The 16,635-nt window shown below is 37.3% G+C and overlaps 1 protein-coding gene across 3 annotated transcripts in view; it reads left to right on the forward strand.

The window, feature by feature from the left end:
- Positions 1-16,635, forward strand: part of STXBP5L (syntaxin binding protein 5 like) — a 223,126-nt gene that overhangs the window by 162,134 nt on the left and 44,357 nt on the right. The window contains exons 17-20 of one of the 3 annotated variants that reach the window (XM_026849275.1): positions 2,025-2,150; positions 5,606-5,757; positions 7,417-7,488; positions 13,129-13,194. In XM_026849275.1, the coding sequence (XP_026705076.1) occupies positions 2,025-2,150; positions 5,606-5,757; positions 7,417-7,488; positions 13,129-13,194 (416 nt within the window). The remainder of the gene's footprint in view (positions 1-2,024; positions 2,151-5,605; positions 5,758-7,416; positions 7,489-13,128; positions 13,195-16,635) is intronic. The other 2 variants (XM_026849282.1, XM_026849292.1) reach the window with 2 other exon arrangements.

The following is a 16,635-nucleotide window of genomic DNA, read 5'->3' on the forward strand; positions in this document are numbered from 1 at the left end:
GGGGGGGGGGGGGGGGGGGGCCAAGAAAGCTGGTTGATATTTAAGGTTCACCTCCTCCAAGCTCAGGAATGATGCATCCCAACAAAGAGGAAGAATGCCAGGAGGCCTGTCATGGCAGTCTGGTGAAGTTCCCACGGGCTGGAAAAGGGGTGACATAACCCCATTTTTAAAAAGAGGATAAAAGAAGATCCAGAGAACTACAGGCCAGTCAGTTTCACCTCTGTGCCCAGCAAGATCATGGAATGAATGCTCCTGGAACCTATGCTAGGGCACATGAGGAATAGGAGGTGATTGGTGACAGCCAACATGGCTTCACTAAGGGCAAATCGTGCCTGACAGATCTGGTGGCCTTCTGCAACAGGGTTAGAGCACTGGTGGATAAGGGAACAGCAATGGACATCATCTACCCGGACTTCTGCAAAGCTTTTGACACTGTTCCGCATGACATCCTTGTCTCTAAACTGGAGAGAAAGGGGTTTGATGGATGGACCCCTCGGTGGATAAGGAATTGTCTGGATGGTCACACTCACAGAGTTGCAATCAATGGCCCAATGGCCAAGTGGAGAGCAGTAACAAGCAGTGTTCCTCAAGGGTTGGTGTTGGGACCGGCGCTGTTTAACATCTGTGTTGGGGTCATGGACAGTGGGATCGAGGCACCCTCAGCAGTTTGCTGACAACACCGAGCCGTGTGGTGCAACTGACACGCTGGAGGGAAGGGATGGGCCATCCAGAGGGACCTGGACAGGCTGGAGAGGTGGGACCGTGCTGACCTCATCGAGTTCAACAAAGTCTGCACATGGGTCAGGGAAATCCCAAGCACAAACACAGGCTGGGTGAGGACTGGACTGAGAGCAGCCCCAAGGAGAAGGACATGGGGTATTAGTGGGTGGAAAACTGACCATGAGCCAGCAATGTGCACTCGCAGCCCAGAAAGCCAACCATGTCCAGCCAGCAGGGTGAGGGAGGGGATTCTCCCCCTTTGCTCTCCAGCATAAGGAGGGCATGGACCCCTGCTCGAGCAGGTCCAGAGGAGGTCACGAAGATGACCAGGGGGCTGGAGCACCTCCCCTGGGAGGACAGGCTGAGAGAGTTCAGGGTGCTCAGCCTGGAGAAGAGAAGGCTCCAGCGAGACCTTATAGCGGCCCCCCAGTACTTAAAGGGGCTACAGGAAAGGTGGGGAGGGACTCTTTATCAGGGAGTACAGTGATAGGGTGAGGGGTAACAGTTTTAAACTGAAAGAGGGAAGATTTACATTAGATATAAAGAAGAAATTCTTTACTGTGAGGGTGATGATACACTGGCACAGGTCCCCCTCCCTGGCAGGGTTCCAGGCCAGGTTGGATGGGGCTTTGAGCAACCTGGTCTAGTGGAAGGTGTCCCTGACCATGGCAGGGGGGGTGGAACTAAACAATCTTTAAGATCCCTTCCAACCCAAACCATTCTATGGTTCCATGAAACAGAATTGTCAATAAGTTTTGAATATGCAGTGGTGAGGACCACTACAGAAAGGTACATCTTCTCATCTTGTCATGGCTCTTTGCATGTTGTGCTTTACTTCAGAGCAAGAAAATTCAAAAAAAACAGAAACGTCCTGTTTCAAAGTATCAGAGGAAAGTATTTTAGGTTTTCATTTCAAGTTGATTATTCATGACAAGTTTTTAAGTGTGCGTTGTATAGCATAAGAAAATATTCTGAAAAAGGAAAATCAAAGCAAAATGAATAATCGAAAATTATTATTATTGACCCCCACCTACATCTTCTCCAGAGTTTCTCTTGCAGGAAATGTTGAAGTTTTTAGATTTGTTTCTACAACAGAAATGAAAGTCAAAACCTGGAATTCCTCCAAAACATCCCTGTTCTGATTGCAATGCCTAGTCTCAATGTACAGGATGCTGCTAGTGCTGATACTGCTCTGGGCTTACTAAGGCATCGTGCTTCACTAGTATTTTCTCAAGAGAAGCAGTTGTTATTCACGAACCAGTCTGTTTGTTTGTTTGTTCTTATCTTGTACCTCTCCTTCTTAGCGTTAAGACTCGACCTGTGCGAATGCCTCCCGGATACCAAGCAGATCTTGTTATTCAGTTGGTGTGGGTGGATGGTGAGCCTCCACAACAGATTACCAGTCTTGCTGTAAACTCTGCTTATGGACTGTAAGTAACTCAAAACTAAGGTTGCTTTGATTTATTGTTTCTTGCACTAAATCATATATTTTGTAACTACTTTGAAGTTTCCTGCAAACAATTAAAGGCAGCGTAAAAATAATCAGAAGGTGCTATAACCCAGATTCTTGGGGGGAAATTATTTGAACACTCATAAAGATTGTGATATGAAATGTTAAACTGCTATTCTTGCCAGTATTTTTACTATTTCTATTTCGAAGACTGAATCTTTTCACATTATTCCGCCTGTCCTTTCAAATCAAATATAATTACCCTTCAAATCTGTAATTTTTTTTAAAGTTATTTTGAAGGGATCACCAAGGTGAAATACATTTCATAGAAAATGGTGACGTGATTAAGTGTTAAATGTCATTTATCATGACATCATATCTTAGTTGGAAATAGTCTTCTGAGAAAAGCATTTTGATGTCTGTGCTAATCTCTGTTTGCAAGAGAGCCAGTGACCTGAAATTGAAAATTGAATAAGGAACATTCAAATGCTAAATTCTGTTTGGAAATGCAAGTGAGCGTATCTCTGTCTTTCCCTTGGGTTAAATTTATTTGCCAAGTTTTAATTTTTTCTCTCACTGAGAATCACCCAGATACATTAAAATGGTTTTCCCTCTGGAAGGTGTTACTCCAGTAAAAACTATAGGCTGTAATGGGTGTTACGTGTCTGACTCCTACTGATTTTCAGTTAGTCACTTGACTTTCTCCAGAGACTTTGGAAGTTTTAGACAGAGCCTTTACATTTCTGCAAAAATGTTGTCATCTAGGGACTGTTTTGTCAAGTCTTTGGTCTGAATTTCCAGACAGTTTCCTATTCACGATCTCTCGAAGTTTCTTTTGTCTTACCAGACCTAGATGCGTTTGTCACTTGTACAAATTGTTGGGTTTTGCCTAATTCGCTCACTTGCAGGTCTCAAGCCTCAAAGCAGCATCTGACTTCAGGGATGGTCCCACCATTCTCTCACTTGTAAACTAACAGGTTTCAGTTTTCCTAATACTCACAGTGGTTTCCTAGGGATACCTGATTCAATCAAATGCTTTAAATTGTTTCCTTTGCTAGAAGCAGTAACAGTTACAGGACAGCCTCCTTTAAAACACCATATATGAAGTACGTGAGTGTTTCGGAAATAAATGCATGTATCGAAAAAATAGTCCAATAACCTAAATTTAACTTTCTTACAAAAGCTATACAAGAAAGGCCGATTGCTTTACATTTTTTCTGTAGGCTCTCTTCTCTCTCCCTCTCTCTTGTCTCTCTCAACTTTTTCCTTGGGCTTATGACAAGGTACAATCCTATTTTTCATCAAAATTTTCATTTAATACTTTCGTTTTTTCCTGTTATCTAGCCTCACAATGTAGACAAACTGTTTCACTTCAGCAGGAAGCTTGAGGATATGTCATTTTTGCCGTGTTAGTTGTAGGGTTATTTGGGTCATCTTTTGCCTATACTTTTTTCCTATAATATCAGTTTAACTAGGAGGAAGGCATAGGAAGGTGTGTTCTGGAGTGTCTACTTCCAGTATTCTTTTAGTTACTTTGATTTCTGTAACTGTATATTACAAATAATAGAAACTTAGGGTCTCTGATGTTACTGCAGCCATGGGACAGTACTAAAGTAAGATATATAAAAAAAAACCCAAACAACCTTTATCCCCAGCAAAGATAAAAGACTTCAGACATTGCAAAATTTTATTTAATGTATTTTGTTTACTTTTAATAGTACCAAGTTACAAATTAGCAGTATTAACACCTGTTTATTTCTGTTGAAATGGATCACCAAAGCCTTCTTTATGGTATGAAACTAGGAAAGAAAAATTTACAAAATGCTTCAGTTACAACTGAAGATCAACAAGGTTAAATACAAATAATAACTTTGTTTTAAAGTATGTTCTATTGGACTGAAAGCAGTCGTTAAAGATTTATTACCAGCTCATGTGATAAAAAGTTTTAGCCAATTTACATATTAATTGTGAAGAAATGCCCTATGAGGATTTTATGACATTTCTGTGAAAGATGCCCACAGAATAGAACATCAAGCAACTAATTCTATTCATCACTCAAAACTGAGAAATTCATTATGCTTATTTTGGGTTTGATTTCATAAAGACTTGGACGTTAGCAATTTATCTTACGCCTTGTTAATAGTAATATCTGTCTAGATTTTCTTATCATTCCTCAGCAGTGTTATAACATTAATGAGCAGTTTCTGATTTTTCTTGGTAATCTTTTTAGTTAGAAGAAATATTATATCCGTGCTTGTGTGTGAACTTAGAGAAGGTTAGAAAAATGCAGACCAGGAAGTAATGATCTGTTTTGTTAATTTGCTGGCCACAGAGTGAATGATCACCAGCTCTTCTTGTGACTCATGTTTTCCAAAATTAATAAATCTTAAGTTAATAATTTTCAAAATGCAGATGGTTATAATTTCTGTTCCCTGAAGGAATAACAGATGAGATTGACACTCATCAGTTTTATTCCTTTACTTTTCCATCTAGAACATAGCAACTTAGGAACACAGGAATTGCTGTCACACTTTACGCTAATAATCTTTTTTACTTCAGTACCCTTTCTCTGACAATGCCTATTAACATATATGCTTTAAAGAAAATACAAGAATGCCAAAAGCAAATAGAAAAATAATTTTTGACTATTCTTTGTCAGTCAATTTGTGTCAAGAAACACGAAGACATATAAAACTTTGCACATAATGGTTTTCTGGCAAATGTAGCAGATAGAGTTCCTTTTTGTCCCAGAAAAACTCTCTAAAAATTATTTTGTTCTTCTGTTAAGCATAGCAGGCTTTGGTAATTTCTGAAACAGATACTACTCTTTGTTCATAAAACATGGAGTTTATTCCTCAGTGCACCTTATGATCTTGCCACATAAATACAAAATATTGCCAAATAAAAGTGTAATTGTACATGCTTTAACCTGGTGTATATTCGTAGCTGCTTAAGCTGCAGATCAGTGAAGAGTCAGTGAGGGGAAAAAAAAAAAGAGTATGCTCACAGTATTTCCACCGATGCTGTACTAAAGTCAGTGTTAAGTGAAGGGTAAAAAACATAGTGTAGTAACAACTAATAGAATCTGAGCCAGTGCTGTAGATAGTACAGATTTACGTCCAGATTTTAGACTTAATTTACATCATTATTACTGGAATTATATTGTCCAGTAAAGCAACATTTAGACATTATTGCAATGCATTTGACACAGAACATTATATTAAAGTGGGAAGTCTGCTTTCTGGTTAGTCAATTACTGTGTTTCAGGGAACAATTTTATAAATTCAGGATTACAAATCTGTAAGAATTACAAAACGTAAGCTTTGAGTTGTTTCTGAATAAAATGTGCAGACTTTGTAATAATAAATAATTATTATTGCTTGCAACAGTTAATTACATATTCCTAATACCTTTGAGGAACGTTTATTTTCTCAGAGTGGCGTTTGGGAACTGCAATGGTTTGGCTGTTGTGGACTTTATGCAGAAGACAGTACTGCTGAGCATGGGAACCCTTGACCTATATGGATCAAGTGATCCATACCAGCGTCAACCCCGTTCACCTCGCAAAAGCAAGCAGTTTGCTGCAGGTAGGAAATAAATTATTGTGGTTATGAGCCTGATATGTTCTTTGTTTTTTTTGCCTGTGGCTTTTTATAGTGCTTTTGAAATGCATGATGATTTGCCGGCCAGTGGAGTTTTATAACTTGACAGAAGAAACATGCCATGCTTTAGGTACCGACACTTTCTCAGAAACAAAATGTTTTATGAAGTTCGTTCTTTTGGGATGGAGGTCAGCAAGTAATTCCCTTAGCTGAGTCTGTAAAAAAAATCATAATGAGCAGAACAGTAAATTGTTTCTTTGGCAGTCACTTGAAGCGTAGTCTGTATGCTTTTTTCTTTCTGGTTTCAACGAGTTCATACGAATAGGTGAGACTTCAATTTAAACTTAATTGTATCTTCTGCCAAGTGCTATTCATTGGTATTTGAAGAGACAGTTGTGTTTGGAGAAGTGTAACACCTCAGAGACATGTTATGTAGGTAGCACAAGTAGCTCAAATTAGCCACTTTGTAAGTGAATTGATGCTCTTGACATTAACATGCTAAATCCATCTGTACCCCATTATATATTTGATGCCAAGAGGATCACATTTGTAAGCCACAGCTATTATTATGCATTGTGTGTTAGAAATATTAGTCTATCAATGCAGCTAAATTTTACCATACATTTTTGGTTATCTAAAAAATTTACTTGTATGATAAAAAAGTCAGATCTTCTATGTTTCAAATCTTTTTATTCTGCGTATTCCATAGTAACATACTAGAGTCAGACACAATTATGAAATGTGTTTTGCATAGCTGTGAAGTTTTAGAATTAGATTTAAAAATCTGTTTGAAAATGTTGAATTTAAAATCTAACCATAAAGTTAGAAAAGCAGTAGATTATAGTGGGTTTATGACATCAGCATTTTCATCAGCAGGCCCTGCACTAAATCATCAAATCCTATTTCTCCATAGAGTCAATGGAAAATTTTTTAAACTGGGCATATGTTTGTACTCCCAACAGAAAATAAAATGTAGAGGATAAAATGTAAGCCTTCAAGTCTATTTCCATTCCTGAAAGACCATTTATCTCACTTTCTAGGCATTTAATCATGGCAAGCTTAGTTCTCATCTGTGCCAAGTGTTAAAAATGTAAATTTGTCACAGCTGAGGAGAGAAGAGACAAGCAGCTTTAAGCTACCTTCAGCTTCTCTGTCTGGTTCAGCCAGACTCACAGCAGCTCCCAAAGTAATTTAAGCAGCTAGCCATAAGCAGCGTGCTGCAGAGCTCGGTACAAAAGGTGGATGGTAGGTGATGTAGAAATAGCTGTCATCAGCACTGTACCACACAGGGTTTCTCTGTATCGGGCTTGGCCAGTCCTTTAAGGCAGCGTTCCAGTTATGCAGAGCTGTTAGAACGGAGCCCACCGGGGATAAGTGACCGCTAAGAAGGAATACACGATTGCTCATAGAAACTGTGCGTCTAAAAAAAGCCTCAGCTGCTTTCTCACCATCCATCCCACATCCTTTACTTTTTTGATTATTTTTCTTGTTATATCTCCCAAATGGAAGGTAAGCATCTGCTGAAATTTCTTCACCTTGGCTGTTCTAGATGCTGGTTATGATACCACTTCCTTTCACTTTAGACTGTTTTTTCTCTCTTTCCTCTGCCTGCTGCTGATGCTGGTGTACTGGCATGTTCCAAAGACAACTTTTGCATGCGTGGCCTGTCTAACTTTTATCCAGATTTAACGAAACGGATCCGTACTTCCTATCAGAGTAAGTTCTATAAAGGTTAGGCAAATAGCTTTATCATGAATGGACTATGCCTGACTTAAACCCATGTGTTTGTGCTTTGTAATGTGTTTTTTTTTAAACACATTCAGCATGCATGCAAACTTATTATATTTTGTGATGTCAACCATGCTTAATTTTGACAATTACCTTTATTATACAGATATTTCAAATCTGTTTTCTTCTTCCAAAAGAGTCAATGAGAAAACATCAGTCACTTATATGGGGCAGACTGGGCCTTAGAAATGCTTTTTTAACAATGTTCTGTTCCTGATGACAGTATCTTTCTTTGATTTTATATTCATTTTGGTGTACATCTACTTACATGAAGCATTTCTTGTTTTGCAATGGCACTGCCTGTTTGTAATGATTAATTAATCCTTCCATATTTTCAGAAGAACAATGTGGCGTAAAAGAGTACCAATTGGAATGGGTGCTGTGAAATTTAAAATTTTAATCTTGGTTTGGTACTTGAATATTTGGCTTTGGGGAACTATCCCATGCCTCTGATCTTTAATGGGGAACGTAAAGTGGGTATAAAAAGACATACATCAGAGAGACCTATGAAAATTAATGGTTTTAATATCTTTAAATTTAGAATTATAGTGATATGTAATTTAAATATTAGTATTCATCACTGTAGAATGCGATTAACAAAGCTATAATTAATTTTGCAAAAATGACTGTTCAACAGATGAGCTGTAAGTTTCTTAATTAACTGCAGTGCTTATATGTAATTAGGTCTCCAGGATGCCTCTTACTCATCTCTTTTAAAAGTAGTTTTCACAGAACAAATGGATAGGCAATTTTACATTAAATACTCGATATAGGTAAGATAAAAGGGGTAGCAGTTTTATCATCTTGCATAAATACAGAGTTGTGTAGCTATTAAAATACGTTTGTACACTCACACAAGAAATTCTATTCTGTCTCTGAAGAGTGATTACTCAACAACTGATTTCTATGCTTTTATTTCATAGTATTTCATAAAGGTTGTCCTGTTTAGTTAAAAGACTAGTCCAGTTACAAATCCAGGAGTCCATAAAAAAGTTTCATTTATAATGTCTTGAAGTTTGTTGGTCTGGTCTTGCTAATTGCAAATCTCTAACAGTGAACCTGACAGACAAACAGCAGTCAAAGGTTTGGGGGTTTTCCCCTGCTAAAAAAATTAATAAGTTCTAAGACAAAAAATGACCAACATTTTCCTTCAAAATAACAAACACAGACCAGAGTTTTTCATGACTGAAAATGTATTGTCTTGTTGTCACCTTCAACCCCAAAATTGGGAAAGTCCACAAAATCTTCCTATATACGTCATAACTGAAAAAATATGAGTCAGACTCCTAGGCAAGATCATTAACAGCTTAATTTCTTTCCTCAAAAATTATTTGGTTGTGGCTTTTTCATTCAATACTTATACAGGAGTATGTACTCTATGATCTGAAAGATGGACCAGGCAATAAGATAAAGAACAGGGCAAGAATGTGTCAGAGACTTGAAAATATCTTGCTAAGTCATTCTCAAGTTATGCTTTGTTATATGTCTTATCTGAGATATGAGTGAGAGGTATTGAGAATGGATTTAGGATTTTGCTTACAAGTTTTTCGGATGATGATGGGGGGGGCAAAAAAAAATTATTTTGGGAAATTGTGCAGTTGAAGTTGATGTTATTAAGGCAAAAGCAGGAGCAGCCATGATAAGCATTGGCTCTAGAGTTTTGAGGGCTATATAAATGAAAATGGAAGTTAATGGGAAGTCATATCAGGAGTTGATTCAATTAAGAAATTAAAAAGGAAGATAATTTCATGAGGATCAGTTTGAGAGAATAAGACTTGCAGGCACTGAAGCCAAAGAAGAGATTATCAATGAGCAAGATACTTAGACATTTGTCAGTCATTTTGGGGATGATTTGCAGGAAGAAACAGTCTAGTTTAGTATCCAGCCTGAATCTGAGAGTTAAAGTGTGATGTTCCAAGGATGAAACAAGTATTATAGATTAGAGTATCAGGGAAGGCAGCAGGGCTGATAGCTGTGTTGAAGTAGTGAAGAGAAGACTTCAGCACAAAAAATCAGAGTTCATTTTGACATGTTAAGTTCATGTCTGGACACTTGTGAGTAAATTTTAGAAAGACAGGATTACTACTACTTGGATGGAAGGAATCCAAGTTAGACGTGTGTATTTATGAATTATTAGGGTAAAAATTTATATTTATTGCCCTGTTTATAGGAGAGAATCTCCTTAAATACTGGGACAGAGAGATAAAGGAAGTCTTGGTGTTTCAGTCCTTGAAACTGAAGAGGGAAGGGGGGGGGGGAATCAAACAAGGAAAAGAAGCGATATGTTGGAGGAGAGGTTTTCCAAAGGAAGGATAGAATGAACAATGTCAAGGGCATCCAGTATACAAAGCACAGCAGTGGAATAATTGTTTTGCATCTTAGCCAATAAATCTATAGAGAGCTTGGCAAGAGTAACATGTGTAAGCTAGACTCAAAAGTGTCTAGAGTGGACTTAGAGCATTAAGAAAGCACGTTCTGTGGTTTGGGAGGTAAAAGTGGGAAGAGAGAAACAAGAAGGGAAGAAATTAGGAGAATTTGATCAGTTCTGGGCATACATAATGGTAAAGACTGAGACATAATTGTCCTATCAGGGGAAGTAATCTGTGGAAAATAAAAGGCTAAGATGAGGGTAAGTGCAGAGCTGGAGCTAGCTTTCTGGTGTTGATGACCTGTTTCATTTGTTGTAACATCTGCTGGCAGCCACCTTCCTTTGTAGCAAGAATATGTTCCAAGGCAAATAAAATAAAACCTCTCTGTGCAGTAGTGCAGAACTGTGTTGTTGACATATATTCACATATTAAAACAAGTGCATTTTCTGCATCTAGAGAAATAGTGTTTGCAGCAAAATATAAAAATACTAACTTGCAAAACCAATTTGCATCTCCTACTAGAAATTCATGCCATCTGTTGGTAAAACAAGAAAATAAATAATCTTTATGAAGCATCCAAAAAGTCAGCAAGTTCGAAGTGTGTTGATCCATTGGAAAATCATTTTCAGAATGAAGACTTTTCAGTGAGAAGTCCTTGTACCTCCTTCATGTCAGTCCCTTGAGAGGATGTGAGCAAAAGTAACCTTGGTCTGACAGGAGGATGCAGAAAACTGTGTGTTATGAGTCATTATATATCAGTAACTGACACTTTAAGTCACACCTGACAACACAGCAGAAGCTAATATAGGTTGAGTTTTAAGTCAACAGCTATATTCTGAATTGCCATTTCCAAAGAACGCATCATATTTAAACATAAAGAAAACATAGTATGGTAATTCAGTATGAAGATGATGGAATGAGATAACACTGGGCTTACTTACTGGCTTGTGAATATTTATGATTATTTATAATTAATTTATTTTATGCAAAAATGCAATGGGTGCTTTTAAGTAAATGATCAGTCTGAATCATTCATATAGAAATTTTAAATTTCAAAAATTATTTTAAATTATACGTTCATAACATTTTTTTACTCCATGCTAGACAGTGTATTTTTTTGAATCTTTAATAAAGAGGAAACGGGAATCAAAGTAAACTTTGAGAGGTATCCATGCCTTTAAAAATGCTTTAATGCCTTATGTGATATATTTACGTCTTGCACTGTTTTCACATTTGTAATTTGTTCAAATCAAAGCCGATTTCTTTATAATGTCAATGGGTGCATCTTCTCACAGGTGGTTGTTTATGTTGCCACTCTCAGTTATTTTCCTTTTGTTTCACTGCTATGTTCTTCTTGCTCTACCTGGACTCAAAATTTGCTGACATGGGGCTTTTTGGCTAAAAATAGCTAAAATGTTATGTGGCACAGATTGGGCCTACAGAACTTCAAAGTGAGAAGTGAAATATTTTTTGTAGTTTAACTTCAGTAGCTGTTGTAGTATCTCAAACATTCAAGGAAAGCTGAGTTGCATGGAAATACATGATAAATTATTGAAAAGATTTAGTTTGGTTTACTTAAAAAGGAAATGACAGTAGAAAATAAGTAGTAGTAGTAGTAGTAGTAGTACAAATAAAAGCTTGAGCTCCCTTTCTTAAGGGGGAACAAAAGACAAGGTTTAATGGATTCAAAGGTAACACTTAAAAATTGACAAATATGTTTATTCCAGGTCAAATCAATACTGATGTTTTTCTAAAGCACTCCCAAAGTTGTTCTAGCACTCATGGAACTTCATTAGTGGTAGGAGCTTTTTATTCTGCTTGTTGGGGCTCTTGATTCTCCCCATTTCTCAGAGCAGTTCAAAATTACAGTGCAATGAAAATTAAAATTATAATCTACACTAAGATCCCACTGTTTTTAATACAAAGAGAACAGCACCGGTGACCAGATGGTAGCAAATTTTTTTTTTTTAAAAAAAAAGCGTCTTTAGAGATGAGGATCTCTGAGCCCGAGGGTCCAGAAGAGGAGGCATGCTAGCAGATTAAAGCATACTGAAAGGTTGTGATAGGATGTTTGGATACAACATATGCAGAGTGTGTAAACGCGGTATCCATACAACGGTAACGCACTTCTGAATGTGGGCTAATGTTCACTAGGCTTGAGGACCGGCGTGCTGTGTGTCCACGTTGCTAGCAGATGGATGTCTGGGGCTAGGCTGTCTGCCAGTCCCAGGTAGCCTATGGCATGAAGTGTCAGAGCTTCAGATAACAAGTGTGAACCACTTGATACAGGCCATAGGGCACCATGGGATACATACAGAGGGGACGTTTGGATAGGTATGGCCATGCCCACTTCACCCACTCAACAGTGAAGTTGAATACGTGTTGCTGAGTAAAGGATGGCATGAGCTCGGACTTTCTGTCCCTAGCGTGCCAAAAAGGCATGTTTTAACTTGTACATGCAACCTGTGCCAAGGATAGATCTTAGTTTGATCACAGAAACAAGCTTAAAAAGTATAAACTAAGATTGCTCACGGCTGTCTTCTGCGGTAGATTGTTACAAATGAGTTCCTGAAAAATTTATAATCAATATAGAAAAGTATCTTGTCCAAAAATTGTGTTATATTCAGACAGCATTATCATTCCTCTGAGTGACTTAAAATGAGCTATCTTGTGTGAATTCATAGAAAAGTTCCTAATACTGCATAGTAGTGGTGATATTTTTGTATTCACTTTATTCTTTAACCAGTACTGTCTTTTTTTTTTTTTCCTTTTTTATCTTCTCCCCCTTTCTCCCTGCATTTTGCAGCAGTTGAAAGCACAGAGTTGTTTCCACATCAGTTTGACAGGAACAGATGAGTTTGGTTCATATCACAGACATAAAAATTTTAAAGTATATTTACTTGTTTTTTCTCGTTAGGTACAGTCACCCTGAGGCACTCAGAAAACAAATCTGAGTTAACAAGAGGTGTGATTTTTTTTTTTTTTTTTTTTTTTTTTTTTTTTTTTTTTTTTTTTAAGCCAGACCTAAATTTCTGTAGTGACAGCCTGATAACTGCAGTTATCCGAAATAGCTATTTCCCTCGCATTTCACACCGTTCCGTTCTCCAAATTGACTTTAAAGTGCAGAATATCATCAACCAAGAAAGTTGAAGCATGCCCTGTTAGATTGTAACTTAACTTTTTAACTCCGTTTTTTCAGGCCTGACTGAACTCAGTGACAGTCCAGTTTCCCTGGAGCTAGAGCGTTGCAAGTCTCCCACTTCAGGTAAAGGTGATTGGCTTCTCTTTCTGCAGTCTGTATAAAGCCATTCATGTCATGCATCACTATGTTTCATTAATCCCTGAGAAGTGAAGTGCATAGTCACAGTTCCAAAGAGAAGAAATTACTGGCGAAGTGCTTATTACATAGCACAATAAAATCCTAAGTCTGTTGACTTAAAGAAAAATTAAATGTACATGGTGCATCTTGAGGTGAAGAGTAGAAAAGCATTTGAATTAACAACATCGTGCAGGTAAATTCCTATGTCCTCGTATTAGAGACTTGTTGCTCTGTTTTCTTAAAAAGCTTTCTGACTTTTTTTTTTCAGTAGAGAGTCCTTAAAATTTTTTTTAATATATATATATTATGCATATGTGCCTGTAGAGAAATTATTTGAAAAACAGCGATATGGAGATGGTAAATTTTAACCATTAGAACCCACTGGTGCCTAAGTTACATAATATACAATGGAAACATAACCTCAAATAAAAATATTCATTTATCAACCACTTTGACGCAGCAGTGAAATCCTGGCCATTAAAAAAATTTTTAAATGTTTCCCATTTTACCCATAGTCCTTCCGATGATGGAGTTCATCTCGTTCCTAGAGACTCTTTCTGCAAGTACCTAGTCTGCATTGATCTCTCTGATGTTAGTTCACTGTCTTAAAGATCATTGCTTAGAGCTCTTTTCTAGTAGCTGACTTTTAAATGTGATGGAAAATAAGGAGTTGTAGCTGTGATACATTCATTTTACTTGTGGTATGCACATCACACTTCTTTTCCTCGTGGTTTGGTAAGTATTGATAGATACTCTTTTTTTTCCTCAGTTATGGTAACAAATTCCCACAAATACGCTATTCAAATCTTCTGTTATTATTTCACATATTTTACTTTATTATAACAGGACACGTTAATCTTGAATGGAGGCCAATAATTAGTAGTTTACAAGAAGCTGAAATGAATAAAAATGTTTTCCTGCCACATCAAGAACTAAAACAAAATATCTGGTTTGAAATATGTATTTCCTTGTATTATTTACAACCCAAATTCTGTAGACATCAAAGTGAAACAGGCTATAATAATACTGGTATAACACAAGGAACAAGATCTTGAACAGGGTCCCAGAAACGCATGATGTGGGCTTTAAAATAAAACATTTGATAACTCGGTATAATTAGACTATTTATTCTGTGGCTCACTGGGATTCATCTTTTCAATCTTTTCTCCAGAAATTAACTACAAACTCTTCTTACTGAAAATTAAGAGACTACTGTGCATATGCTTAGTTTTATAATGATGAGTAACTCCTATAGCACCTTACTTTTTCTGCAATTAGCTTCATTTTTTCATTCTGCTATTTATCAAAAATATCTATTCTAGACTGTTAAATCTATATTTACTGTTAGATCTATATCTAGCTGGATTGCTAGATCTATATCTATTAAGATTCTTTGCTCCAAAATTTATTCTGCTTTTATATTTTGGAGATAACTCAGTAGGGAAAACATGGCATATTTATGGATGTTTCCTATTTTAGCCCTTCCATGTTGTTTTCCAAGCTATATTTGCATCTTAAAAATGTGAAATCGGGTGCAGTTCTGTAGGCAATAACTATTATTAGAATTAAGTGCTTTTTAAACTCGAAGTTAATTTTACTGTGACTGATACCATTTTTTAAAATAAAAAAATAATTTGTAAATTAATTTTGCTTTGGCATACCTGCTCTAAAACTGGGCAAAATCAAGCCTAATCATCTAGAGTAACTGACCTCAAAATTGCAACCTCCAATAACTTGGCAGCAGAACTATCTTGCGCTTATCAGCACAGCCTCACGGCTACATCAACCTTTGTACTGGCTAACATTTCTTTCTCTTAGAAACGTAACTAACTGATCTTCATAGTTATGGATTCATCAGGCAGGATCTTTCTACTTCCAGTCTTGCCTTTGATCTGTTTATAGTTCGTGGTGCACAAGCCCTGCAATGGAAGTGTACTGTGCTCTGCAGAGTCCCGTGAGATCTGTGTTTTAAAACCAGTGACCACATTCCTCCACAGAAGATAGGCCAAGACTTTATCCTTCACAGATTTAGCAGAAACAGAAAGAACACTTGGCTGCTGAGTCCAGTGATTCAAGTTGCTGCCCAACAAAGGTCCTACTGGGTATGATTACATCAGCAACTGATGAGGTTGCAAAGACAGAAGGAACGGAGTTTGATTTGTTGCGATTCATTATAGTTGCTAGACCACATCAACATCAGTTCTTCACCTGGCAGCAAAGTTCATGCCAGTTACTGGCCCTGAGTAGGCACAATGCATACACAAAGTGCAAACTGCTGGAGGACACTAGTCTACGTGACAAATATTACACGTGTGATGGCACGCTGGTGAGCAGCTTCATCCTCAGTCCCATCAGAAGCAGAATGATATGAGTAACAACACTGATGTTCTCAAGTTCATACTTTGAGACTCCAAGGCAATGCCTAGGAAGAATCCCTCCAGCACGCTCCAGCTTTACATCTAAGAGAGCCATTAGTAACTTATATTTCATTTCCAACCAGGCCCATAAGAAGTGTTGATAAAGGCTTCTTAGAGAACTTGAAAAATGGTCTGCTTCTTCATCTCTTGGTTTGATCCTCAACATCGCTTATCCTGTCTGAACCACCTCAGTTTCCCTGCAAAATGTATCTTGTAACATCCTACTGCTTGTCAGTGCTTTAACCTCTGACTAAGCTTCTGCAGAGTCAGCCTGTGTGAACACAGAAATTCAGCTTTGTTGTTTCTCTTTTCCCCTGTCCCAAGTCAGAATTAGGCATTTGTGTTCTACCACCGATATGAGTATTGGAGCACTGAGCAAGAGACTCGGTGCTGAATACTCTTTATTTTACATGCAGGGCTGGTTTCTCATTCAATACAAATCCAACTTCTTCTTTAGAATATTAAGCAATATTTTAAATTTGTTTCAGAAGACTGTCTTTTCAGGTGTTTCTCCTGTACTGTGTACTAAAGCATGGCTTTGCAGACAATGTAACTGAAAAATCAGATTCCCATTCTGAAGGCCTTTCAGATTAGAACATGAAATTAAACCATTCAATTAATTTTTTTTTCTGAAATTCACAGTGCCACACAGGGTGTAGCAGCAAGTGAAGAAATACCAACCTTGAATTTTAGGAATGGTAGGTAGAGGAAAGGAATAATCTTCTTTAACCACTGATATTTTAATTCAATCAGTATTTAAATACTATAGTGATGCATTCCCGATACTGTACAGGAAGGCAAAATGTTAAAGCAGCCATTTGAAAGATTCTGCTTTTTTTGTGAATATCTGAGCAGTGGCAGTCTCCCCTGTAAATAAAATGTATTCCATACATAGCAATATAAATGGAATAACATTGGTAAAAGTTGTGGAACAAAAAATTTTAAAAATAAAAACCCCGAACACTTATAT

Source organism: Athene cunicularia (assembly GCF_003259725.1).
Source record: "Athene cunicularia isolate RWA chromosome 1 unlocalized genomic scaffold, athCun1 chr1_part1, whole genome shotgun sequence".
NCBI classification, from domain to species: Eukaryota; Metazoa; Chordata; class Aves; order Strigiformes; family Strigidae; genus Athene; species Athene cunicularia.